Here is a 27,064-nt window from a genome sequence, read left to right as displayed (position 1 = left end):
TAAAGTCACCTGCACGTATTATTCTCAGATCCATGCCTTTGTTGGTAAATTTATAATCCAGTTCACAAAGAAAAACAAAAAGGTATACAAAATTAGGGTTTTCGTAGTGGAAAAATTGTCACTGTAAACGTTGACAACAATAATAATAAATATCTAAGACCTATTCATATGGAATGCTTGGATTAATCCACTGATTGTCAGGATAAGCAATATTGTACAAACAAGTGTTGTTTTGAACAAAACTAATAACTCTGCATGGACTCGCCCGGCCACAGAAGGAGTGGCAGGAAAGGAAAAACAGATAAAACCATCACAGAATAAATCGCTTAAGGGCTATGTATCCTGCAACATGACAATGTCATAGAAACTAATTAATCAACCCAGTTATTTGGGCGTAATTTGGCTGCCAGACCTGTAATATTCCAAATCAGCAATGACATCAATTTGCCAGTACAGTGAGATGTGAGTGGGGGCTTGGCTGTGGGACATTAACCTTGCACGGCTATGTCTTTATCAGGCAGCCTCGGATCCAGCTTGACAGAGTGAGGTGGGGTTTAGTCCTACCTGGGTGGGGCTAGGTGGTCATATGATGAAGCATGACACTATATAGTGTGTGAGACCACCTAGTCCGTAAAGGAAATCCCCCTTACAGACCTTACACCACTCCACAGCTCACTTACATTTCACCTCTAGTCGAGGTATACGAGTGGTCTAGTGTCACAATTGTTACACTATCGACCTACTTACGCTACAAGAACCCCGTACTCTCATTTGTGATTTAGTATTGTGTTTTGGGAGTCAAGTACGGTGTGTGTCTTTTCTCGCTCCCATATACTCTCCCTTTGTGTAATGTTTCCACCCATTCCACTCCATGAACGAACAAGATGTCTTGAAACAGTCATTGCGCTGCCAATAGGTGACCTTAATCATTAACTGGTGCAAGTCTGAGGGGTAAGTCTGGGAACGTTGGCTAAAATATCAACATTAGGCCATACAGCAGGAGGTAAATGTCTTACAGTTACCGCTCGTGAGCCCGGCCAACCAAGCTTGTTGATGTGATCAGTTGTTAGAGTAAGGTTAGAGATACGGCGGGGCTGATTGCACAGGGACTACTGAAGTGGGTAGTTTTTGTTGAATAGCCATTGGAGGATGATTTATCAAGCGTAATCCAGGTCTTTAACAGCTGGGAAGGAAGTCTGTGTTGAGGCGGCGGTAGTAAAGCTAGTAATGAAGTCCTTGCAACATACAGCCGGCCCATGACCTAGAGCCACTGTCAGTTTACTTTCAGTAGCCACTAAACCCTCAAATAATGGGTGGAGGCAGTCAGACAAGATACATTTAAATCTGTTGCAAACCTGAGAAAATGGGTAATTTCCATCGCCCATCGGATGACTAGCTGGAGATTGTGTTAAGTGCAGATCATCCTCAGAAGATCTCAACTGCCTTCCTCGTTTTTTCAGTTTAGCAGGGTGCAGAATACTATTTGGGGAATTTGAAATTATAACGGGAGCTGGTTCAGGGCAGCAACTTTGAGCCCCTCCCATTGAGACATGCGGGTCACTTGGGCCAGAGCTTAAAGGTTGTTCGAGACCATCAACTGTGAGAGAAAGACATCTTTTAGCCAACTGCATCTCTTTTTCAACAACTCCCTCAAATTTCTCATGAAGTAGTCCAAGGGGGAACGCTTCCTGTTTTTGGAATTAGATAATCCCAATTTATACTTGCTCATAATTTAAATGTTGTGTATAATTTAACCGGAAAAAAAAACCCAGCAGATTAGGGCCAAAGATCCCACATCTATATCAAACAAGTCATGCAGCAGGGCGTTTGTATGGTCTAAACACACACACACACAAGATTGCAAGCAGAAAAGTCCACAGTGCCTTATTGGTAAACAGAAAAACCATAGCTGAAAGAGAGGTGAAAAACCACTATGGAGGGTGCTGGAGGGTTTGTGGCTCAGCCTCACCGCTCATTGACGGGGGAAGACGAGTCTGCCCTTGGCCTGGCCATCTCTCGCCCGGGGCCCCTTGCAGTGGTAGAAGTGTCTGCGCCTAACAGCGCTGGCCACGTATGTGCTCAAGTTTCTCGGCCCCTCTCTAGCTGCAGGGCAGTCTGGAACTTTAGGTCCCTCCTGGGAGCAAACAGCAGAGTTTCCCATGCAGTAGGATAAGTGTCTGCATTTAATAGCGTTGGCCTCAGGTGTGATCAAGTTCCTTCACCCCTGTCTTGCAGGGCAGCCTGGAATTTGAGGTCCCTCCTGGGTCCAAAAGGCAGAGTATCACACATAACGCTAGAAATCCCTGCGCTTAATAGTGCTGGCCACAAGTTTAAGTTTGTCTGCCCCTCTCTTGTTGCAGGGCAGCCTGGATCTTGAGGTCCCTCCTAGGAGCAAATGGCAGAGTATCCCACACATAGGGAGAAGTGTCTGTGCTTAACAGTGCTGGCCTCAGGTGTGATTGAGTTCCTTCTTTTGTCTCTCTCTTGTTGTTGGGCAGCCTGGACCTTCAGGTCTCTCCTGGGCGTAAGTAGCAAAAATAATTCATTGTTAATAAAACAATGTACATATACATTACAAAGTGGGGGTCAGAGTTTCCATAGGAATAGTGTTTCTTGTTTCCCTAATAACTTTAGTGCCCTTTGATGAATCTCCATAAACTTTTCCAAAAAAAAAAAAAAAAAGTACATCCACCTCTGCTACTTCTTTCAAGATCTGTCAAGCAGAGAGCAAGAAAAAAGAGGGTGTCCCAAAATGTTGAATTTCAAAGTTAATTCCCACAGGAAAATTCTGCCGCAGGTACAGAAAACAAAGACTGAACAGAATTGTGCCAAATGTGGCAAAAACTAGAACTTTACCAAGTAGTGCTGTTCATTATTTGGTGTATATCTGTTCAGCCTTTTTCGAGAAATTAGCATTTAGAGAGGTGCTCAGGGTAGTCCAGAAGGGTTTAGATAAATAGGTATTTCTAAAGTGTTGGTTCTGGTCAAATCCTATGGTACCGAAAATGTATAAGAAAGGGCCGTTGATTGGCTCAGAGAGCGTTTTCTTCCATCACTTTTTATGGGACAGCAGGACTGATATCGGTCCTGCAGTACAGCATGATCTGTTGGCCAGCTGCAACTTGGAAGAAAATATTGCGGCGGCCATTACAGGACTCGGTCCCTGTGTTCTGGAACTGTTTTTAAAAAAAAGTACAAGGGGACACGGTAAGGAATACCCTGAACCTGGCACAATGGAGAGGGGAGAGACCCACAGGAACCACCCCCCAGGTTCCAAAAGTAAAAAAAAAAACTTTAAAAAAAAACTAAAAAGAAAAGTTTAGGGCTGCTGGAAGCACAGTATTCCCCATGAGCCCAGCTCTGCTCCTGACAGGTACACCTACATTACAGTGACATCACGTAAATTTTGCATAGTACTGCAATACCATAGGGGTGATGCTTACGTGCCAGTACTCGGAGTGCAGCAGCCACCTAAAAAAAAAAAACGTAAAAAAATAAATAAAACAAAATGTTGGTTGGCTGCCTGAGGAGGGATGGGAGTCTGTGGAATGGTTGGCTGCAGGGCCTGGGCAGGGTCGAGGCCCTGTGGCCAACCCCCTGCTGTGTATGGTCGAACGCTGTCCACAGCAGGAGGTTTGAATGGTTGCTGGGGGCAGGCTCTGCACCCAGTCCCTGCGCTGTTCATGGCCAAAAGCAGTGCACAGAAGAGGAATGGCCACATGCACTGAGTAGGCCAAAGGACGTGCAGCCAACCTCCTGCTGCGCACTTCCGAAGTCCATTCTTAAGGGAGATTTCGCAAAATATGATAAAATTCCCCCAACAATTCACCGAAAACCCCCCCACCAAGGTTAAATAGACATTATAGTTGGATATGGTAATACGATTTCCCCTTACAAAAAAAAAAAGAAAGAACCAAAGGTAAAATTACATTATAGTTAGGTACAGTAAGAAAATGGTAGTTTATGTTAAAAAAAAAACAACTACAAATTTAATGAAAAAAACAAAGGGTAAAATGATATTATACTTAGGTGCTGAAAAGAGATAAAAACGAACATCTAAAAAACAAAAACAACAACGATATTCACCAGTTATAGTTTACTGAGCTAAATATAACTAGTGCCCCCAAAATGCACTGCTTATGACCTCATATAATACACCACTCATGACATTTTAAATGAAATAACTGATGACATTAATGACGGCATCAATGTAGACATTACTGATGAAATACTGACAGCTGCCTATAGGGTTAGCGGAACCAGTACATCTATGGTGTACGAAATTACAAACTTTTGTGAGTTGTCCACCCCCACTAGCTCCACCACCCACAGATTTTTTCCCTATCTCCTTGTCTGGCTTCAGAAATCTGTGCACTTTACTCCTGTTAACAAGGAGTAAAGTGTTGTGCTCTCCCTTTAAACAACATATCATCAGCTCAAACTTGATTGGTACATTCAACTTTCCTGTAAGGCCATAGTATATGGTGCGGAAATACACCCATTGCCTTGAAATTTCAATATCTCTTCTGGGCTGGTACACCTATTGTGCCCTAAACAACAGTGACAGTGAAAACATGACTTCCGGCCTATCCTACGTAGTCTCACAGCAGCAGCTTGAACACTGCTGACTAGGCCTGTCAAAATCACTCTTTTGACAGGTAGGAAAACCTGATTTTACATACTAAATAAGTGACTAGTAAGTGTCCCTTGCAACCAACAACGTAAACTGCAAAATCTGTGACATTAAAAATCGCAGCACTGTCACTGATTAGGCTGTAACTAGCACACAGAAAAGTCAAAATATAGATAATACACTATAACATATAGCTTTTGACCTGTACCAGCTACAGACTGCATCCAAAGACTTATGTTTATATTTATTAAAAATCCAATCAATCTTTTAGAAATGTATCTGTACCCTACATGCAGTTGCTGGGGGCTAATATGCATTAGTTCTCCAGAACAGTTCAGCTGGTGCACGGTGTGAATTAGGCAAACTGATCATTACCCTGGCCACATATCTGGGTGGGTTCAGATACTCTGCACAATTGGAGAAGGGTTTCCCCATCTTGGATTTTGAGAGTGAGGGACACTGTGGGATAGTTTGCAATAGGACAAATAGGAACTTCTGAAAAAGTAGGCATGGTTGCCCTTAGGTACTTTTACCCCATGGGATAGGGAGTTTCAAGGAGTTCTAAGGAGTCATACCACCCACTAGCAGGCATAAATGTGGTACCCCAAAAACACCCCTACAGAACACATTCTGGTCATACTGAAGAACAGGAGAGGACTAGACCTGCTCTTTGTGACCCGTGAGGAGCTTTAAAAGACTGGACCTGCTACCTTCTTTCTCCTTGGACCCAGCACAAAGAAGGCAAATCCAAAGGACAGTTGGCTGATCTGTGTGGCTACACGGACAGAAAAACTACCTTTTCTGTACAATTCCCAGCTGCCCAATGGCATCTGGAACTTGGACTGGTTTTTGCTGGTGGCCTCTCCCTGGCACCCTGAGAATCTCTTGCCACCCCCATTCCCCAACCTTGAGTCCAGAGGAGTTTATACTTGTCTTCTTGTGGTTACCTTGGCACCAGGAAGAAGTTTGGAAGCTTTTGAAAGCTTTTTCTCCAAAGCCAAGGGAACCTACTAGGAAAAGTACCAGAAGAGCAATTCCATCTTATTTTGTGTTATATCGCTTTGTATAGTGAACTAATCACCCGAGAGGGTATCCAGGGCTTGCAGGTGTGTGGTCCCCAAGGTGCCTATATGATAAGCCAGGTCTTCAGCTTCTTGAAGAACTCAAGAAGCGAGAAGGAGGCTCTGGAGGTTGTTCCATGGCTTGGTTGCAATGTAGGAGAATGAGGGACCTCCAGTTTTGCTGTTGTGGATGCAGGGATTGTGTGCGAATGAGAATGAGGAAGATCGCAGGTGTCTGGTGGGTTGATGAAAATATATGCCACTATTCAGGTATTCTGGTCCTGTGTTGTATAGTGCTTTGTATGTGAGTATGAGAAGTTTGAATTGGCTGAGCATGTGAATGGGTAACCAGTGAAGCTTCTTGAGGTGAGGAGTGATGTGGATGCTGTGTGGGAGGTTGAGTATAAATCTTGAAGTGGTGTCAATTTGGTGTACTGGTGCAACAATTTCAAGATCTTTTATAACATGCATAGGGTATGGACACAGGAGGTTCACATTGTGTTGACCTGAGCTGTCATGTTGTCAGATTGAATATTAGATTAGATAGATGAAAATCTTCAGCATCCCTGAAAAAATGTCAAAGTTCCTTTCTGCTATAGGACATAGAATTTATTTTCAAGCAAGAACCTCAAATGCCCCAGAGCCTCAGCAGGACCAACCTGCGACAAGTATCTATCCAGCAGTACCACATGGCGGCTGCAATTTCTGATTTGTCCCATAGGGGCACAGTGTCTTCTTTAAAAAAAAAATGACAAGGTCCCTCTTTGGATAAGGACTTTGTAGTTTTTTCAAACTTTTTGACGTTCAGAGAAGGGTACCTGCCCAGGAGCAGCAGCACCTGTAATGTCCAGGGCAGGGAGGAATGCGTCATCTTGCAGATTGTCCCCATCAGAACTAGAGGACAGGTAGATGGAGGGGCCTTAAAATTGCAGTTGGCCATCCTTGCCTTTGATGAGAAAAAGTTGGCATTGGCTACTGAGGAGAAGGCAACTGCAACTCTTGCACAAGAAGAGAAAATGCATTTGAAGAGAGCCTAGCTCTACTGGACAGCAAGAGGAGCAATTACAAGATGGACTTGAGGTCCTCAAGGGCATTCAAGTTCAGTGATGATGGTGACAATGATTCAGGAATGCCTAGGAGAGGTAAACAAAGTCCACATCGGAGAAAACTTGGGGCCTAATTATGTTGTAGGGATGACATTGCTAAGTGGTTTGCAGCTTATGAGCTGACCTTGCAGACGCACAGTTCAAGAGGAGGAAGAGAAGCACATGCCCACTATTTGGAGAGATACACAATTGACCCTGTATGCTGCTGACCAGATTAAGTATGCCCCCATGTAGGTAGACCTAACTCACATATTTGGTCAAACTTTAAATAAGTATTGCCTGAAGTTCAGGGATAGCCAGAAACAGTCACATCGGTCTTGGGAGGATTTTGTGGACCCTTCAAGGAAGCCAATAGAAGGTTGAATTAGGGTCAGTAAATTAAAGGATTATGATGTGCTGTATAATTTAACTATTAAAGAATACAGCTGGAGTAACTAATTTACAGGGTTACACTAGCATGTGATAGATTTGAAGATCACTGTGCCCACAAAGCTTGGAAAAAAAGATCACCGGCTCAGCACCAGAGTGCTCAAAAAGGTATAGCAGGGTTGGCAAGAAAGGTGGCTCAGGTTTCCACCCACAGAAGAAAGGGGGAGGCAAAGATATTACAAAGGAGTTCTCTAAAGGGCTCCAAAAGAGTTTAGGGGAGGGATTCCCATTCCACTTCTGAGTAAAGGAAGGAGGGGTTGGTGGGAAGAAGCCAATGATGCCATTGCATACAGCCTGGTGTTAGGACTGTCTACAGATAGGGCATATGAAAGGGTACTCAGTATATTCCAAGAAGCCCTCAACAGGTGGGCAAACCCTGGGGATTTCAGGTGTAGTGCTGGGGGAGGAAACTGTCCAGTGGACATAGGGGGTGGACAGAGGTTAACCTAGAGTCCTGTGTGAAAAAGAGATGGTGCCATTGGTCCATAAGCCTGACAACACCAAAAAGTACAAGTAGTGTAGGAGTGTGGAGGCTCTGCGAGGCTCTGCGAAACACAGGAGCCAACATGACTACTGTTAGGTGGCAGCAGGTGTCCGCAGAGCAGATCATTCTCAACGTACTCCATCAAGTATTGAATGCGACAACCAAATCAGTTACCATGCTGTGGTGATGATTACCCTGGAACGGGGAATGGGGCAGGGAGGGGGCATTCTCTGGTTCTCTTAGAGTAGTAGTGATCCCAGCCATACCTTTGGACTGTCTGCTGGGGAATGACCTGGAGCATATTATCTAAAAGGGAGTATAGCTACCGGCCCATGCTGAAATGTTGGGATTGCCTGAGTGGGTGCTAATGACCACCTGGTCTATGGCAGCCGGTTGAGGCAGTCAAAAGGACCTAGAGCCTGGAACAGTGGCCCAAGTACTCACCAAGAAGAGAGGGGTAAGGGGGCGTATGGAATCAGCCCCTAAAATTACCACGGTCTGGGAGGAGTCCATCTCTGAGGAGGGGGACCTGATAACTACAGGTGAGAAAAAATCTGCCCTGGGAGACCTGCCTGAGGTGGACGAGTTGCATGCTGCAGTAGGACCAACCTGAGGCAGAGTTTTGAAAGGTGCAGAGAGAGTTACTGGGAGGATGGTCTCATTGATAGTGAGCATAAAGTATCTGAGCAAGAGTCAACCAAAGTGTTTGTGGTCCCACAGTGCCATTAAGCCTTTCTGCTGGAGATGGCCCATGACGTGTTAGAAATTGGGTCTCTAGCTGACTGAGGTATGCACCCTGCCCAATTAGGGACTGTAATCCTATTCAGGGTGAGACATATACACACCCTCAATTATTAACCTGTGCTCACCCTCTAGTAGCTTGGCACAGAGCAGTCAAGCTTAACTTAAGAGGCAATGTGTAAAGTTATTTTTGCAACACTTAAATAACAGCAACACAGTGCAAAACACCACAAAAGAACCCACATCAGTTTAGAAAAATAAAAAAATCGGTATCTGAGTAAAACAAGACCAAAACAAAAAAATCCAATAAGTAGAAGTCGAGATATTAATTTATAAAGATTAAACTTCACTATAGTGCTTAGAAGCATAAAGGGCCAGGGTATCTGGTCATGCTGGACCAGGTGAAATCCAAAAGTTCAGGCTGACTGCTGTGGAGCACAGGTCGGATACAGTCCCAGACAGGTCCCGCTGAAGTTTTACCTTCTTGAGTGAGCCATGAGTCCCACTTGCAGCAAAGTTCACCGGGTGCAATGTAAGCATCACTGGTGGTGGTCCGCAGTCACAAGGAGTCAGCCGGGTGTCACGGACAGGCAGACTTGAGCCTCACGTTTGTGAGCAGCAATGCTTGCTGTGCGAAGAGCTGACCTTGCAGCGGCTTGCACTGATCCGTTGTGCGAGCACCGCAGTTCCAGTGCGAGCGGGCCCGTTTTCGGACGCAAAGAGCCCCAAAAGCCTGATTTCAGGAGCCATTAAACACTTTAAAGGGCCCAGGACTGGAGGGGAGCCTCTCTGCGGTCAGAGGCTGGTTGAAGATGGCTCCAGGAGCTGTAGCAGAGTTGAGGGGAAGTCCTTGATAGCCCTGAGATTCCAGAACAGGAGGCAAGCCCTTGGAGTCACTTGGTTCTGCAGAGGATGTAGCTACCAAAGTTCAGTCCTTCTCACTCCCTAGCAAGAGGTAGCAGGCCAACACAGCAATGCAGTTGAGCAGAGTCGCAGTGTCTTTCCTGGCACCACAGCAGTTCTTCTTCCAGGAAGATACTTTGGTGCCCTGGTTCTGGAAGAAGGCACGGATTAACCAAAAAGGGAAGGAGGAAGGCAAAAAGTTTGGGGGTGACTCTGCAGGAAGGGCCATTTCCAACAACATCCCATTGGCAGGATATCTGGGGCAGGCCAGAACTTTTGACCAGTTGGTCATCCACTCCTATTGGCCCCAGATGAGGATCAGGGTAGAGGCATTCTGTTGGTCCTATGTGACTTGTCAGGCCCCCTCAACCCTAAGACAGCCCTATGGAACAGAGTTATCATAATATTGCCACCCAGTGCTCTTGAGGCCATACCCAGTACTCTTGAGGCCATACCCTAGAGGACGGTGTCAGGGCACTGATGGGAATATTTACCTGAGTGGGGTTTCTCACTGTGGTAATGTCTGACGGGTGGACAAACTTCATATCAGCACATATGAAGCTGATGTTGATGTGTGTAGGGTTATCTACACACACATTCTCCACACCCTAACATCCCCAGACCTCAAAGACATAATTATAGGCCTATCTGAGCCCGTAAGATGCGAGTTGGACTTCTTAACCCCAACCCTGATATTTGCCTACAGAGAGAGAAGTCCCACAGAAGGGAGTGGGCTTTCGCTCCTTTAAACTTCTATTCAGCCACCCAGTAAGAGGACCTCTCAGCCTTGTAAAGGAGGGGTGAGAGAATGCCCCCATAAAACCTTCTTAAGATGTTTTGGACTATGTTTTAGCTTTAAGGTCCACTATGGAGCAATACATGGAAAAGGCCAAACAGCACTCATACACCAGTCAGGAAATCATTAAACAGTAGTTCAACGAGAGGGCTTCTCCGGTAGAGATGTAACTTGGCCAAAAAGTGTGGGTGATGAAGCCCGTGGAGCCCCGGGCCTTTTCAGGACCAGTGGGCTAGGCCCTACGAAGTCAAGAAGAGTGAGATCACCTACCTAGTGGGTCTACAGACTGTGATGAACCCTTTGAGGGTCCTACATGCAACTTGACCCAAGCCTCACTTTGAGAGGGCCAAGTTAACTATGCCCATGGTGACAGATAATAGAGAAGAGGAGGAGAGCAAATCCTTCCAGCTCTCTTGTCACGCAAAGAGCAAGATGGCTCAGTGGATGGACTAGTCCTATCTTCAACTCTGCCAGGGAGCTCACCAACAGGAATGGGGCTGCAATGTTCCTCAATACCTTTGACTTGATGTCAGGGTGCTGGCAGATTCCCCTACAAACGAGTTACTTATCTTTGGTAACACATTTTCTGGTTGTGACTAACTGCAGATTTGTCATTTTGTGAATTTGCCTTGATGCCAGACTGGACCCTGAAAAGTTACAGCAATTCCCTTGTGCATTGGCAGGTAGCATCATATGGCTCAGCATCAGCTACATCCCACCTCGTATGTGATGTCAGGGCTCTCATATATATGTCAACTCTGAAAGCTAACGTCTGTTTCTTTCTGATCTCTGTCTGCACCATCTGATGTGGTGCCATGGAAATCAAATAGTGCAGTATGCATATCTTTTAGATTCAGCATCTTATTAAAGGACTAGGTGAGCCCATTCCAGAATGGGGAGGAGGGTGGGTCGGGGAGAAATCTGCAGTTAGAGTACCTACCAGAAAAGGCATTACCTAAGGTAAGTAACTTGTCTTCTGATAGCAGATTCCTCATCTTCTGAATAGGCACCAAAGCAGTACACCTCCTCTGGTGATGGGCCTGCGGAAGGCTGAGACCAGGAAATCCAGAGCAAGCAAAGTGCTTGTCACACAGAAACAGGCTATCCAGGCAGTAACGTTCTGTGAAAGTTTGGCAGGATGCCCATGTAGCAGCCTGGCAAATATTCATGATTGGCACACCATGCACCAGTGCAGTGGTATCAGCCTTCACTCTCGTGGAAAAAGCGTGCAAGCCTTCTGGGTGCTGCTTCTTAGGTAGCCTATAGCAGATTTTGATGCATAGCACAATCCATCTTGAGTGCAAAGATTTTTACACTGAGTTTTCTGCAGTAGCGAACAGAACAAAAACCCAGGGTTCTTTCAGTTATTGGACGATGCCCTGAGCCACCTCCAAGTGTAGCCTGCATTTGTCATCCACTAGGCAACAGCAGCGGAGTTTGTGCTGAGCGATCTGTGAGATGCCCTAAGCGTTTAGTCACTTCCAGAGGTGCAGAGCCTCCTGGCACTGAACTTATGACTGCATGCCACCCTGCTTCATGCAATACCACACAATGGTTGTGTTGTCCATGTGTACCTGCACCCATTTTCCTTTGATGGTCGGGAGAAACACATTCAGTGGCATGCGAATCGCTTGCAACTCCAGCAGGTTAATGTGGAGTCAAACATCTACCGGAGTCCTCTGATCGCCACCTCTCCCAGTTGACTTCCCCGACTCAGCAACTATGCACCTGTCATGACCGTTAGCTCTGGGTGGGGGGAGTGAGAGGGGTCTGCCACCATTCCAACTGCAGTCCTGCAGCCAACTCAGAAGGCAATTCACAGTCTATTTTGATACCTGGATCAAATCTGATAGGTTGCCTTGGTGCTGAGGCCACTGAGACTTTAGATCCCAATGTAGAGCCCACTTGTGATATCTGGTGTGGCCCACATATAGGATGTAGGAGGCCCTGAATCCCAGAAGCTTCAGAGCTGTTCAAGGATAACAAATTGGGATCATTGCCCGATTGTCCTGGACTTGTTGCATTCAGGATAGCTCTGATGAAAAGAAGCCTTTGTGAAGGAGTCGTGTGACTTAGGCACGTTGATGTGGAAACCTATCAATGTTAACTGACCAGTCATCGTCTGGAAGTAGCTTGTGACTGTTTAAGGCAAGCCTGCCTTTAGCAGCCAGTCATCAAGGTATGGGAAGACTGGTATTACCAACCTTCCCAGATAAGTAGCGATCACCACCAACATCTCTGTGAACACCTGAGGTGCACTTGTAAGGCCAAACGGGAGCACAGAGAACTGAAAGTGCTCATGGCTTACCTGAAACCGCATGTAATACCTGTGAGACTGCAGGGCAGGAATGTGGACATACCACCCAGTCTCATGCATCTAGGGCAGACAGGACTTGAACCATGGAGAATATTGTGAGGAAGATGTTCAGGGTATGAATACCTGGAATGGGGCAAACGCCTCCAGCCTTTTTTGGCAACAGAAAAAGACAGGAGTAGCAACCAGTCTGATCTTTGATGCTGGCACCCTCTCCACTGCTTCCTTGGCCAAGAGAACCTAAACTTTTCTACAAAGTATGGATAATAGGTCGTCCAGGATATGTTGTGGGGTGAGTGGTATATCTGGGGGATAGAACAGGAAGGGCAGGTCCAGAATCTGGAGCTCCCACTGGTCTGATGTGATTTTCTGCCACCCAGGGAAATGAAAGTTGACACAGCTTCCTACTGGGTGACTATGTGCCACCAAGGAGAATTTTTAAAGTGGTTTTGTGACGGCTGCAGGGTGAGGGGATGGGTTTGGGATAGTGAGTTGTCCCTGTGGGCCTGATCGCTGTCAGCCCTGACCTCACCGTCAAAAGAGATGGAAGGTATATTGTTGCTAAGGCTAAGGGACTGCTGCGCATCTGATGAAAAGCCAATGGAGTTAATCCAGCATGGTGCCTCAGAACCACACCGGTCTAGACTGCCCTACCAAGGCAGTCTGTTTGTGTCCATGCCCGAACTGATTGTGTATTTTGGAGCATTTTGACCATCAAGGATCACACGTTGCAGGGTTTGTCTGATTTGCTCTGGAACAGATGGCACGATTTCCACCACTCTGTCCCACAGGGTGTGCAAATACCATCCCAGGTAGCATGAAATTTCCATCCTCTTGGCTTCCCTGTCCGGTGGGATAGAAGGAAAGGAACGGAACTGGGGTTCAGGCAGCAGGAAGGTGCAGAAAGAAAGGAACTGACATCAGCATGCAGAAGAAGTACTTGTATAGGGACCTCAGGGGTGCATCTGAGAAGGGATGGAGTGCATGTGGAGTCACATGATGCCACCTACCAATGCATGAGGGAAATGCTGTAAAGTTTCCTGATACAGTCTGGTGCCTGGGAAAATTCACAAGGCAATGAATCTGCAGTTTGAAGTCTCAAACCGAACAAGAGATCAACAATTTCTACTGCAGACAATCCCGAGTCATGCCAGTCAGATTAAATAATGCCCATGCCACCTTCCAGAGGTTTGTCAACTAAGGTCCTGGTTGGGTTGGAGGCATTCAGTGCCACCTTCTTGGACAACATTGCAGTCATCAGCTCCAGCTGGAAGCATCAACTGGCCCATTTTAAGAAACTGCTTCAGGCCTTTTAAAATTTCTGTAAGGCCAGGGCCTATGGTGCAGAAATACACCCATGGCTGAAGGCTGAAAATTAAATATCACTTGTGGAACACAACACCTATTGTGCTGTATAGTACACTGGCAGTGCAATCATGGCTTCAGGTCCAACCTATATTGCCTGACAGCAGCGGCTTCAACCCTGCTACCCAGGCCTGTCACAATCACCCTTCTAACACGTAGAAAAATCTGATTTTAAATATTAAATAAGTCACACCCCTATGTGTAGCTTGCTGCCCACAAGGTAGGGTGCACAATATTTAAGAGTGAAGCATTTGGAATGACTAAGTTCCATTTTGGATTAGAACTTTGAAGCTTTTTGGAACTTTCTGACTGCCAGACTTTCACTGGGACCAATCCACTTGATGTATCCGAAGAGGGCTTGATCTTGGTCAGCCTCAAATCGTGATTAGGTCCCAGTTTACAGCGATCATTGACTACCATTGGCACACTGTGCTTTTTGGCCCCATCTTCATTTAAATATTTAATAATTCATATCTCTGGTTCCCTTTATTGAATTTTTTTATATTTTAGTGTAATTTCGCTATTTATATTTTCCTCTATTTTCTTAATTCGGTTGGGATTGTTATTGCTTGCGGTTTTGACTTCATTACTGTTTTGGTACGGCACACGTTACACAATACCACAAATTATGCCTGTCTCTTTTGTGTCATAGCTACCACGAGGTTGAGCTCAGTCTAATTTAGTAATATTAAGGGTACACTCTGACAAGAGTTGTGGTTATTCAATGAGGAGGGCTGTCCGCCACCCTAAATAATCTGCTTACATATGACCAATTTTCAATCACCAATAACGTCATAATCGACATAACCTTTGACCACATGCTGGACGCATACCATATCCGTCAAGACGTCCACAATTAGTGGATGTTACCTTCTTTTTAGCAGTATTCACCCAACTAACCAGAAAATCGTATCTATAGACTTTAGTTGGGTCATCTTCTTTTTAATTCTTGAACGCCTTGCAAAAAACAAATTTTTATTCTAGTCACCTTAGTGTGCTTATTTCTATAAAGCTTTCACATGGCACGCAATCATAAGTCAAGAGGTTGGTAGGTACGCATTTGCCACTAAAAATACACTATCTGCAAGGCCTTTGGACTACCCTTCGCAGTTTGGTAAAATGCACCACACACATTCTTGAGGTCGGTGACCTACAACCTTACAGCCAAATTTATGACACCAGTGTGAGATAAACCACCTCTAAGTGGGACACCCTTATTTATACTTTTTTGAGTATTCTGTAATGCATCAACATTCTATGTGAAGTTCTGAAAAAAACACCAACATAGAAATAGAACTTGTCTATAGCAATGTATTTCAATTAATTAATATAGGCACTTGCTGAGATATACACCGATCCATAACCTATTGCCAACAGAAGCCTTGGACGTATTCTCAGATTTTCAGCAATATTCTTTGGCGGTTAATCAGGGCCACTGGAATTATGCAAGAGTGAAGCAATTTTCACATTATTATAGATTTGCCGCATAAACTGCAGAATTTACCAAAAAAATGGTTGAAGCTAAAATGGTTCAAAAGTTATTAAAATCGCAGCAACATCTGGTGCAGCACAGTGAAAGGCCCTTTCCAAAGGATGAGTGGTCACCTTTCTGCTGCTTATTGCTATGTTTGGGTGCTAATCTGGTACTAAAGAGGTGCAACCAATGCCCAGTGTTAAGTATAAATAATGCACTAAAACTATCACAAAATGTGCCACATTACGCAGCATCATTTGCCTTTTCTTGCTGAATAATTTATTCAACGCTGCTGCATAATTTGGCCCTAAACTGCTGCATAATTGCAGTGGCCCTCAGGGTAAGGAACATTCTACTTTGTAACACTACTCTGCAAATTCCGTTGTTAACCTTGCTTAGCATGCAGGACTAACTGCGCCACAAACTTTATAGTTATTTGTAAACTGTGTACCATATAACTGTGCACATGCACAACCATACTTTCTTCAAGGAATACGCTATCTCCGTGTGTTGCACCCATGCACAGAACTCTATGCTGTATTTGGTTATGGTGTTATCAGTGACGTCATTTGAGATGTCATGAATGATGTAATTTAATATCTCATAAGGGATCCAATATGTGAGGTTATAAGCAGTGCTTGGTGGCGGCGTAAGTTATAGTTAGCTCAGTAAACTATGACTGGTTAATTTCAGTGGCTGTTTGGTTTCCAAACATTAGTTTTTATCTTGTCTCAACACCTAACTATCCTGCCACGTTCACCTTTGCTTTTAGTCAATATGTGTTTTTGTGTGTAGATGTGCAGAATGGTGTGTGTGGGGATGCTCATCCCCATTATACTCTGCACGTCTGCATATATGGTTTATGCTGTGTTTGCTTGTGCAGTAGGTATAAATATATTAAACCATAATCAGATGACAACGGGGTAACTTTTAAAATTGCAATAACTAGGCCTTGTAAGCATGCCCCTGCCATAATCAAAGCATTCCCTTGTCAAAAGTGAATGTAAAACATGGCAGGGGACATGAGCTAAAGTGTGCATAGCATAACCATAACTGGTAATTTCAGGGACTTTTAGGTTTTGTGTTTGTTGAACCGTAATTAACCTTTAAATGTGATTTGTTTCTCTTGAAAAATGACATATATATTCACTTGAAAAAACAATTAAAGTAAAGCTATGATTTCAAATTAAAACCAAAAACTAACTGAAAATTACACGTTAGTGCCACAATCCATACAACACACAGCAGTCATACAAACTATAATTCATGCACTTCCTGAGGGAGCTTGGAAAGGGAATGTACAGCCAGAAAGAGGTGGGAGAGCTTGGGGAAGAAGGCTGAAAGTGCCGAAAGATAACCCTTAACCGTGCCTAAAGCAAAACCTTGCAGGGCAAGAGCACAAACAAATTACAGAATAATAGAAGGTCAGATAACTTGGCCTGGAAGCGGTCAATCTAGCGAATGCCACACCAAGCCACAAATTTGTCCCAGCAACAGGTGTATACAGTTTCCACCTAGGATGCTCGGCCATCAAGATAAGATCAACCTCCTCCAAAGGAAGGTCAAAGGTGTTCAACAGCCAGTGCTCATCAACCTCCTCCAAAGGAAGGTCAAAGGTGTTCAACAGTCACTGCTCAATCTCCAGGCATGAAGGTGGAGATTGCGAAGGTCCGGGTGCAGAAGTCTATCCTGCTGCTGCAACAGCAGGTCCTCCAAAAAGAGCACCCTGGTCGGAGGACAGAAGCACAAGTCCAGGAGTTCTGGATACCATAATCTCTGTGTCCAATCCAGAGCTACTAGGATAGACTGTGTCTAGTCTGTCCTGATCTTCTTGAGAACTCAGAGCAAGAGTGTTATTGGTGAAAAGATATACCAAAGTCCCGAGTTCCACTCAAGGTAGTAAACGCGTATCTGAGCAAGAGATGCCTTGAAAACTCCAATGTACAGAACTGCTGACATTGTGTTTTCTCTGCATTGACAAACAGATCGCGCCAAGTTTCTCCCCGTTGACAGAAGAGACCCTATGCCACTTCCGAGACCAGTTGCCATTTGTGATCTGGTAGGCATTGATGGCTGAGCTCATCCGCCCTGGCATTCAGTGATCGTGCCAGGTGGTTCACCACCAGCAACATTTCCTGATGGTTCAACCATTTCCAGAGGAACAAAGCCTCCTGGCACACAGCCAATGACCACACCCAGCCCTGTTCATTGCAGTACCACATACGTCGTTGTTGTTCATGAGCACCTGGACCAGCCTTCCTGTGATAAACAGCAGAAAGGTGTTCAATAGCAAGTGGAAGGCCCTCAACACCAGTAAGTTACTATGAAGCCGACACTCTGCCAGAAAACAGAGGTATCTGAATCCATTTCTCCTAGCCAGGTGACAGTCCCAAACCATAAGTGATGCATCAGTCAGCACTACCTGCTCCAGGTGGGGGATGGAGAAGGGTTTGCCACTGACCCAATCGCAGTACAATAGTCACCACTCCATATATTTCACAGTCTCCTCCGAAAGATGAACTTGGTCGTTGAGGTCCCTTCGATGATGGGTCACTGGGACTTCAGATCCCACTGCAAAGCATGCATAATCCACCTGGTGAGCTCGTCCAGCAGGCTGCAGGAGGCCATCAGTCCCAGCAACCACAGAATCAACCTCACTGAAATGCAGGACTGAGGCTGAAAGATTGGATCACAGCCTGAATGCCATGTACTCTCTTTCCCTGTGGAAAGGCTCAAAACTAAATTGTGTCCAGAATGGCTCCAAAGAAGGGGAGTGTAAGAAATTGCACTAGTGGTTGAGGAGTGGGGACTGAAGCCCTTCTCAAGCGGGGACCGCAATCCTTGTCAGGGTTAAGACACAAGCAAACCCCAAATTAACTTGTGGCACAGTTGGACTCTGACTTCTAAGCAAGGCTGCTGGTTTAGGGATGACAGCACTTTTGTTTGTAGGTGACTAGGTCACTCCTACAACATGTTGCAACTGTTGGCCCAAACCTCCTGGCTCACAAGCAGTACCTCATCAAAAACCCTAACAGTAAAAGAACATTTCTGGCAGCCTTACGCATGGACTCTACATTGCGACATCTCAGGGGAGTCGTGGTGGAACGGAAGTTACCCTTTTCTCTCGCCAGCAAAAAGTCACAGTCGCACACAGGCAATGAGGGAGATTTAGGAAAGTTTTCAATATATTTATTGAAAAGACAGCAATCTATGGTAAAATGCATGAGCTGCAATGATTAGGATACAGAACAATAAAAGAAGCATAATTGTGAAGATGAGAGTTCTGAATACAAAACCCCCCACCATCTTGCAATAAACATAAGATGTAAAATCCCTAGCATAGAGAACTTAATCCCTAACCTAATGAGAACTAGGCATGATAACCCTAATCTACCAGTACAATGTCCATGAGAAGCGCTCCCCCAAACCTCGTTACCTTGGAATGAGGCCTCTAGATCAGACTCCGTGGAGACACGAAGGCTGAGTTCTGCAGTGAGGTGATGTGCAGCGTAGATGGAATCTGGAAGGAATCCCTCTGATAACCTTGACTGTGTGAGATGTATTTATACAGATCATGTAGTACTCCTGACGCAGGTGTGTTCCCAAACAACTGATAAGGAGGCAGACTTGTGGCGGCAGTTATGTAAACAATCCCCAACAATTGTGCATTATGTTGCTGTCACACGTAAGTGAGAAAGGGACGTGATGCGTACATCACTTGATTATGATGCTGATAGTGACATCTTCACAGAGAGGCACTGATAATGCAAATAAAAACATTTCTCCAACTATAAACAATAGCAGCCATCTTAAAATAAATAATAAAATAAATGGACTAAAACAGAGCATGGTAAGTAGGTTAAAGTTCACTAGGTGACAGGGGCAAAGGCATGCAAGCTAAAAGGATAAACTAACCCCCGAGTCCCAATAAAAGCTAAATTGGATTCACTACACTAGACGTCTTTATCAGAAAATGATGCAAATTCACTGGAAAATTATTTTGTTGGAAAACTATGGAGAGCAAAAAACACGTTTGTTTCTAGTAGCAGAAAATTAGCACCTGGCAAGGTTGCAGAAAATTAGCACCTGGCAAGGTTACTGGTTACAATTCAGATGTGGAGTCGCACTTTATCAAGTCACTTTTGTACCACTGTGACCGTTAAGTCCCCCAATATTGCCTCAATTTTAGTTTGGACTGGCATCCTTTTAAATTCTTAGAAAATCATTCAAGGCAATAGAAGGTAAAAGAATGTGTAAGAGAAACAGGTCCAACCAAAAGGCATGGACTATCCTTCAAAGGTCGAGGAATATGTGTATGCCTCCAGGGAGTGCTCTCCAAAGTATTGCAGTGTGTTGATTGTGGTTGCATTATCATCAGAAATTGGATCCTATGAAAGAAACCCAGCATGAAAGAGATTGAGACAGTGTTGTGAAAAGTTGTACTTTGTCGTTTATTGAAAGTAATAACTTGTAAAAAGCGTTTAAAAAGAGAAGGAGGTTCAATGACTATCTGTGCTGCACGTTTCTGAACCTCTTATAACCATAAATTGACACTTTAGATTTGTTTTCTTGTATGAGCAGGTCAACATAAAGATAACCATCTCAAGAGTTTGCTTATTTCTGAGCAAAAAAAATGAGATTAAAATGTAAACGCATGTAACAAAGGGTATAGTGAATTTAAATGAAAAATAAAGATTTCCGTTTTGTAACCCCATTCTACCGTGATATACTTTAATAAAATCATACTACTTACAGCAGTTGATGGCTTCAGACTTGTACCCTTCTTTTTAGCAGTCCCATTTGGCACTGACCTTGTCGGACTTTTCTTCTTATTGATCTGTGATAGAAGTAGCAAATCCAAATATTGTGAAGTGGTAACCTTTGTTCCAATAGATAAACAGTACTTAAGTTGTTCATACCTTCTTTACTAATCGGTTAATTAATACGTTTAATGTTTGCATAAGTCTAATAACAAAGAGCGATTGTGTTGAGCATAACACTGAGGTCTTCAGCTTAAGAGAATAATTTGATTTAATATTTTGAACGATCATGGTGAACTTTCTTCACTTTCTAAACTTACATTCAGAATGCTCTAAAACGTATGATTGATTTCATTTTTCTGTGCTGGTGCTAACGGTAAAATATACGGGCACTGCATTTATTACAGAGCTTCTTCGGTTCAGTAGTTCCATTAACATGGTGGTTCGGGTTGAGGCAAAATAAAAGACACTAACATGGTTTTCACATTTCATTCTAATTTTTACTATTTACTTTTCTATATGATGATGTTATGAACGTCAATTCTTCTCTTATTCGACACAAATACCCTCATCTGGCATCCCTGCTTGGAGCGCTGCATTGCAACCTAGAAATACAAGGATAAGGAGCTGTCTCAGTCTGTCATTACCTGCACAAAACATCCGATGGATGTGTGAAGTCATCACACTACTCCCTGGAAGCAGATAGCTTTTCCAGCCACAAGTCATGGACAAGAACGAGTGGTTACTTGCAGAAGGAGGCTATACATAGACAATTGTCTTTGGTTGTCCTGCTGGCTCAATAGGTAAGTCTGATATCAGCAACTAGGAAAAGTACATTTATGCCCCATTCCACTGATACAGTAGTTGACTAACCACTTTCCACAACAATTTGTCTTGATTTGAAATCTAATTTATACGAGCAATATATTTAAAAATAAGAAATAACTATGCCCTTTTCCACGGATACAGTAATTGACGAACCAGTTTCCACAACAAGTTGTCTTGAATCGAAATATAATTTAACTGAGCGATGTATTTAAAGATAAGAAATACTAAGTCAAATGTAATAGAATAGAGTTCTCACCATGTTAATAAAATGCATTGGTGAGCTGCGTGAGGATCTGACTTGGCCTCCTTGAAATGTTGCAGCGCAAAGTCCCTATCACTTGCCCCAAAAGCGAAGCAACTGTGCCCAGGACCCTCGCTAAACAGCCACAGAACCCTCCCACACTTCACTTCCAGTGATACACATCCTATTATTTGCCATGTCAAGCATAATGTCACCCATTTAGTTAGGACCAAGTGGGTAAGAAAATGCAGCAGTCACATTTGAATGCGAAATGCAGCTGATAAACAGGAATCCTCTCAGGGGTGCAAGGATTCAACACCTACCCTAAGGATATTTTTCAAGACACTGGCAGATTTATGGGCATACTTATTTCTTTTTGAGTTCATCATTTATCACCGCCAAGAGAAACCATGACAATATGCACATGTTACTTAACTCCGACAATTCTCTTTCTGGTGGAGACTGCATCTAACCGCAGAATCTTCACCTAAGAATACTCCCCAAGTGCCAGACTGGACCCAGAAAGCTTTAATCAGCAATGCTCCTTCTGGTCGCTCCATGCAACTTCCTATTGACTCCATACCACCCCAGAAGTAATGGAGCATAGTCACACATAAACTCAAACCCTGTGCACTGATGTCAGGTTTTTGTTTGTCTTTTTCCCCATCTTCAGAAGGAGAGCTTGAACAACCCAAATAACGTTGCTGAACTAGCATTGACGCGTGCGTCACCACCATCAGCTCCCAGTGTGGCAGAGAGAGGGGCCCGTTGCAGGTCCAACTTTAGTTGAGTAGTCTCCTGCAAGATGTGACTGGCTTCTGATAGGTTTTGTTGCGGCTGGGCCCACTGGAGGTTTAGATCCCATTGCAGAGCCCACAAATGCCACGTGGCAGAGACAAGGTGGATGCGGAAGGCTAAAAAGGCAAGAAGCCACAGAGCTTCTCTCACTGACACCCAGGACAAAGGCTGATATACCGGTATCGTAGACCTAATGTTCTGGACTCATTCCAATGAAGGGAAGGTCCTGGACTGTAAGTTTCAAAGGCAGCCCCCAAGAAAAGGAAGCCTCTGTGAAGAAGTCAGGTGCAGCTTCAGCTTGTTGATCGGGAGTCCAGCTGTTGCCTGGAGGTTGTCTACATCTGACTATGGTGATCCCATCTTCAGCAACAGGTCACCCCAGTAAGGAACAGCTGGTGTCCCCGATCTTTGAAGATGGGCAATGACCACCACGATTACTTTCAGAAACCCACAAGGGTACTGGTGAAGCTAAAGGGGAGAATGCCAAACCAAAAGTGTTCCTAGTCTATCTTGAACCACAGGTAATGTTTGTGGGACTGCACGAAAGGTAAAGGAAAATATATATGTCCTGCAGGTCGAAAGGCAACAACCAGTCGTTCAGGTCCAAGGCAGATATGTCTGCCAGATGAGCATTTTGAATTTGTGCATCCACAAGAAGGCACCCAGGGGCAAAGGTCTCAGTTGCTCCGAAGGCCCCCATCCTTGTTTGGCACAAAGAAAATGCTAGAATAGTAAGACCCCCCATGTATGGAATATTCTCAAAAGCTCCTTTCCAAAGTAATACTTGCACTCTTGCAAGAGAACTGATGTGTTCTCATAAGATTCACTCTGATGTGGGGGGAAGGATTGGTGGAGCAGAAAGAAAGGGTAGAGAATGGCTATGGTGAACAATTTGTCAGACATGATGGACTGCCACAGTGGGACAAAATGCTGTACTATGTCTCCCATGGGTGGTTATGTGCCACTAATGGAAAATTAAAGTGGTTTGATGGATGTTGCCCAAAGGGAAAGGTACTGGGAAGACTTTCCCTTGTAGGCTTTTACAATAACTGTCCATGCCCTTATGGGCTTGCACATTAACTGCAGAATCCATGTCCTCAACCTAGAAAGGAGTAGGGTAATTGCAGCAGTGGCAGGGAAGACTGATGTTGCCAATATGCCAGCCCCCTAGAATAGCCTCAAAATGTCAAACTGGTGAGAAAACTGTTTGGCAGGGGTGACAAAACCCCAGGAGAGTGCTGTGGCTCTACTTTCTCTTAAACATTCCAAAGCTGAATCAACTTTTTCTCTGAACAGGTGTGAGCCATCAAAAGGCATATCCATGATATAGGCCTTTACAGCTCCAGAGAATCCTGTGGAGCGCATCCACGCATGAAGGTGTAGAACAACACGAGTGCCAACTGCCCTTGCTAATTTTTGGCAGCATCTTGACCATGGTGAATGGTTTGAGCCAGTAACCTTGTTGGCCATGTGTCTGAGGACATGTATATAGCTGAAGAGAATATTTGTTTTCTAAATGCCTCAAGCCATAGACTCACTATTCTTGGGGGGCAGGGTGTATCGGGGGGGTCTTACTCGTTGAAGCCTGAACAACCAGAGTCTCAGGAGTAGGATATTTAATGTAATGTCTGGCTGCCTGCCTATTCACCAGTGAACAAAAACAGGGCCTTGACCAGGTGCCCATTGTTGTGTCCATTAGGCTCCGATCTAGCTGGCCCAATTTGTCAAGGTTCTGTAAGAACATTTGTCTTAAACTCAACAGACAGCAGTTGTAGGTCCAACACCTTAAATGCTCATCAGATTACTGCTACAAATGGTGCTCTCTCTTCCACTGGCGGTCAAAATGAAGAGTTCAACCCTGTAGAAGTGGCAAGCTCACTGCCTTCTTATAAATCTATATAAAAACTGACATCATCATTGTCATGAGGAGGAAATCATATCCATCTTCATTATCTCTGGGTAGTGGAGAACTATGGTCAGAACCGGAACCAAAAACATAATAGAGTCTCTGATGGAACGCCCACCCTCATGGATGCAGAGGATCAGCACCAGGATGTACAGTGTCCTTTTGCAGTTAGTAATTTTGTACAGCAACATCAGCTGGTATCATGGTGAAGGAAGGACTGACATGTTGTGGAGCCTGAGTGGAAGTCTGTACAGGAGTCAGTACTGAGTCCATAACAGGTCCAAGGGGGTCAGCTGGCACCAAGGACAGATCCAATCAATGGTCGTAATCCTACTGAAAACACCTGTGGATCCTTGGAGCCTGTACTCGCATTAGAGGGAGTTAGAAGAGCACCAAATAACAGACGCCTTTCCTTGAAAGCGTCAATTTGCTGAAGCGTCACAGATCGCCTGGAGAATTCAGGGCACACCAGGACCAACTGTGGGGGAGTGGATCCGCAGCCAGAGATCTGGAAGAGGACTGATTTACAGTAAGACACTCACAAGCCTTCTCTTTGGATAGAGAGTGGCGGGATGGGGTAGAGTTCCATTTCACTTTCTTTTGCTTAAGTTTGGACTTCGATATTGACATGCTGCGGTGCTTTGACTATGAGGTTTATGTCTTACTGGAGCAACTTCAGAGCTGGAGTGAGTTCACACTCTTGACTTAGGGTGTGACCTGGGCGAAACCTGCAACTTCTTGTGCTCAGCAACATACTGCTTAGTTTCTTTGTCCCAGAATGCCTTTTCATAACTGTTGCTGCTTGTGTAATAGGAAATGGAGTAAATAGTATCTGCAACTAGTCAAACACTGCACATACTGAATGTATGTGTTTTGTTATCATCATAAAATAAGATGTAAATACATTTCCCCCCTTTTCAATTGTGAAAAGTTGAGAACATGTTTAAGGCAGATTCAGTTTGGTCCATTTTACATTACTGTTGTTCATGGACCATTGACATATAAAATCATGCATTAGCAAAATATGCTGTAATGGATGCTCGGTAAAGATTCAACAATCTATTTTCTCATATTTTCCATGGAACAATTTCCTTTCTCACTATTGACCGGGTGAACATATGTATGCACAATCTGTATCACAGAGGCAGCAAAATGGAAAAGAATGGTTTTGCACTGCTTTGTGCACCAATGTAGAGCTTCTGTGAAACATCCTATTGTTGTCCCTCACCCTTTGATGTAAGTCACTACTATGTCTACACAAATTATTTGAGTAAGTCATCTGATTTGACAGCTCCAGTCTCTCAACATTTTATGAGCACATGTGCTTGTATCGGCATAAATATACACTGCAAAAAAGTTCACAGCTATTAATAACTCTCCATTAACAAGCAGATATTTTATGCAGTCCAAAACAAGAAGACTCAGACATGATCCCCACTAGGAGAAAACTTCCAGCATATCAGAGATGTTTGCTTTTTGTTTTGCAAAACAAAAACATCAACTTTGTGAGTTTGTTTTTTGTACAACAAAACAATTGCTGTGAAGCTACCCTAATCATAGTGCCTGCATTGCAAGCTTCCGTGTCTTTAGAGGAGCGGCTACTGCGGTGGCTCCTCTGACGACACAAAGATCTCCTTCAGGAAGGTGGAGATCTCTATATGTGGCAGAAACTCTGGTAGAATACAGTATACCCCACCAAACTCAAAATAAACTCCATAGATTGGTATGTACCAAACTTGCAGGGAGAACGGATGTACAGACGGAGATTGTGTCCATGAACTTATGTTACAAGTACTAGCACTGATGCAGTATATCTGGATTGGTTTTATCCTTCAACCTCAAACAATAGTTTCACAAATCAGTAACACAAAATTCAGACTTTGGGGCTGATTAAGAGTTTGGCAGTTGGACCGCCAGACCGTCATGTTGGCAGTCTCAAAAAGACTGCTGTGCCAGCGGCCCCCAGACCCTCATATTATGATTCATACAGGCAGGAAAAACGGCAGAGCGACAGTGGTGTGGGGGCTTCGATTTAGGCAATCTGACCTCCAGTGCTCTCTGCGCTGCGGCCAACCACAGAGTCTATTACAAACATCCACTCACTGTAGCAGACTCCTTGCAGCGCTCAGCCAATGGCGGTCAACCACTGTGGTCCACATTCAGCAAAGTAACACACAAGCCCATACTGGATTAATTCACAAACAACACAGCTGACACACATTGGCCAAGTGGATATACCTGCATAGACACTATAAAACACACCCCTTCACAGTCCACAGTCTTTTGCACTTCCACTGCAGCACAGCAATACAGACCACACATCATTTTGTCTATTTTTTTTCCATAAGGCAGCCCTTTTTTCGCCATCCCATTTTACACCTTTCACACACATTGTCTATTTTTCCCCCCATAATCACTTGTCTTGTTTAGTTAGTCATTGCCATCCCCTCTAACTTACAGTTATGTCACAGCCAAAAACCCACTATTTTAAGAGAATGAGTTCAGAGTCATGGTGGATGAAATCATTAGAGTAGAGCCAATATTGTTTGGAGCCCACATCCATCAACCTCCTCTCAGTAGGAAAATGGAAATGTGGAACAGGATAGTCAATAGGTTGAATGCTGTAGGCACCACCCCCGCACTAAGGAGTACATTAGGAAGAGTTGGAACGACCTCAGGAGCAAGGTCCATTCCCTGATCTCCAGGCACCAGCTGGAGGCCAAGAAGACTGGCAGTGGCCCTCCCAGTGCCCCATTAGGACTCTTTCCCTGGGAGAAGGTGGTCTTGGCCATCCTGACGGCTTGACAAGAATACCTGAGGGAGTGGACTCTGGTGAGTTACAACACAAAAACTGCACAAAAATGAAATGTCATGCATGCTCACAGCTCAGCTTTTGCCACTGTCTTGTTCATGTACCGCACCAACATTCAATACCCAGAGTCTCTGAGATTTAAACAACAGGCGAATGGTCCCTTGGCCAGATAGCGCAAACCACGTGTATCTAAAAGTGTATCCCTTTTAATACCATCGCAAGGAGGGATATGGCAGCCACCTGACACTACGCAATCAGGGTGAAAAAAAACCTACAATATCAACTCAGATGCCCCGTGCTATTATTTTGCACTGTAAAATTGATAGCAACCTCAGAAAAAAAGTAGTTGCAAACAGATCCATGAAAAAGTCCAATATATCCATAAATACACGTGTTTATTTGCCGTCCTCAAA

At 44.4% G+C, this 27,064-nt stretch overlaps 1 protein-coding gene across 3 annotated transcripts in view; it reads right to left on the bottom strand.

Moving 5' to 3' along the window:
• The window catches only part of STK33 (serine/threonine kinase 33), a 788,409-nt gene that overhangs the window by 18,266 nt on the left and 743,079 nt on the right, over positions 1 to 27,064 (bottom strand). For all 3 annotated transcript variants that reach the window (XM_069223669.1, XM_069223668.1, XM_069223670.1), the window contains one exon: positions 20,060 to 20,143. In XM_069223669.1, coding sequence (XP_069079770.1) covers positions 20,060 to 20,143 — 84 coding nt within the window. The remainder of the gene's footprint in view (positions 1 to 20,059; positions 20,144 to 27,064) is intronic.

The sequence above is a fragment of the Pleurodeles waltl genome, chromosome 3_1 (assembly GCF_031143425.1).
Source record: "Pleurodeles waltl isolate 20211129_DDA chromosome 3_1, aPleWal1.hap1.20221129, whole genome shotgun sequence".
Taxonomy (NCBI): domain Eukaryota; kingdom Metazoa; phylum Chordata; class Amphibia; order Caudata; family Salamandridae; genus Pleurodeles; species Pleurodeles waltl.
The sequence above is the reverse complement of the archived record's forward strand: the minus strand, read 5'-3'. Positions and strand labels throughout refer to the sequence as shown.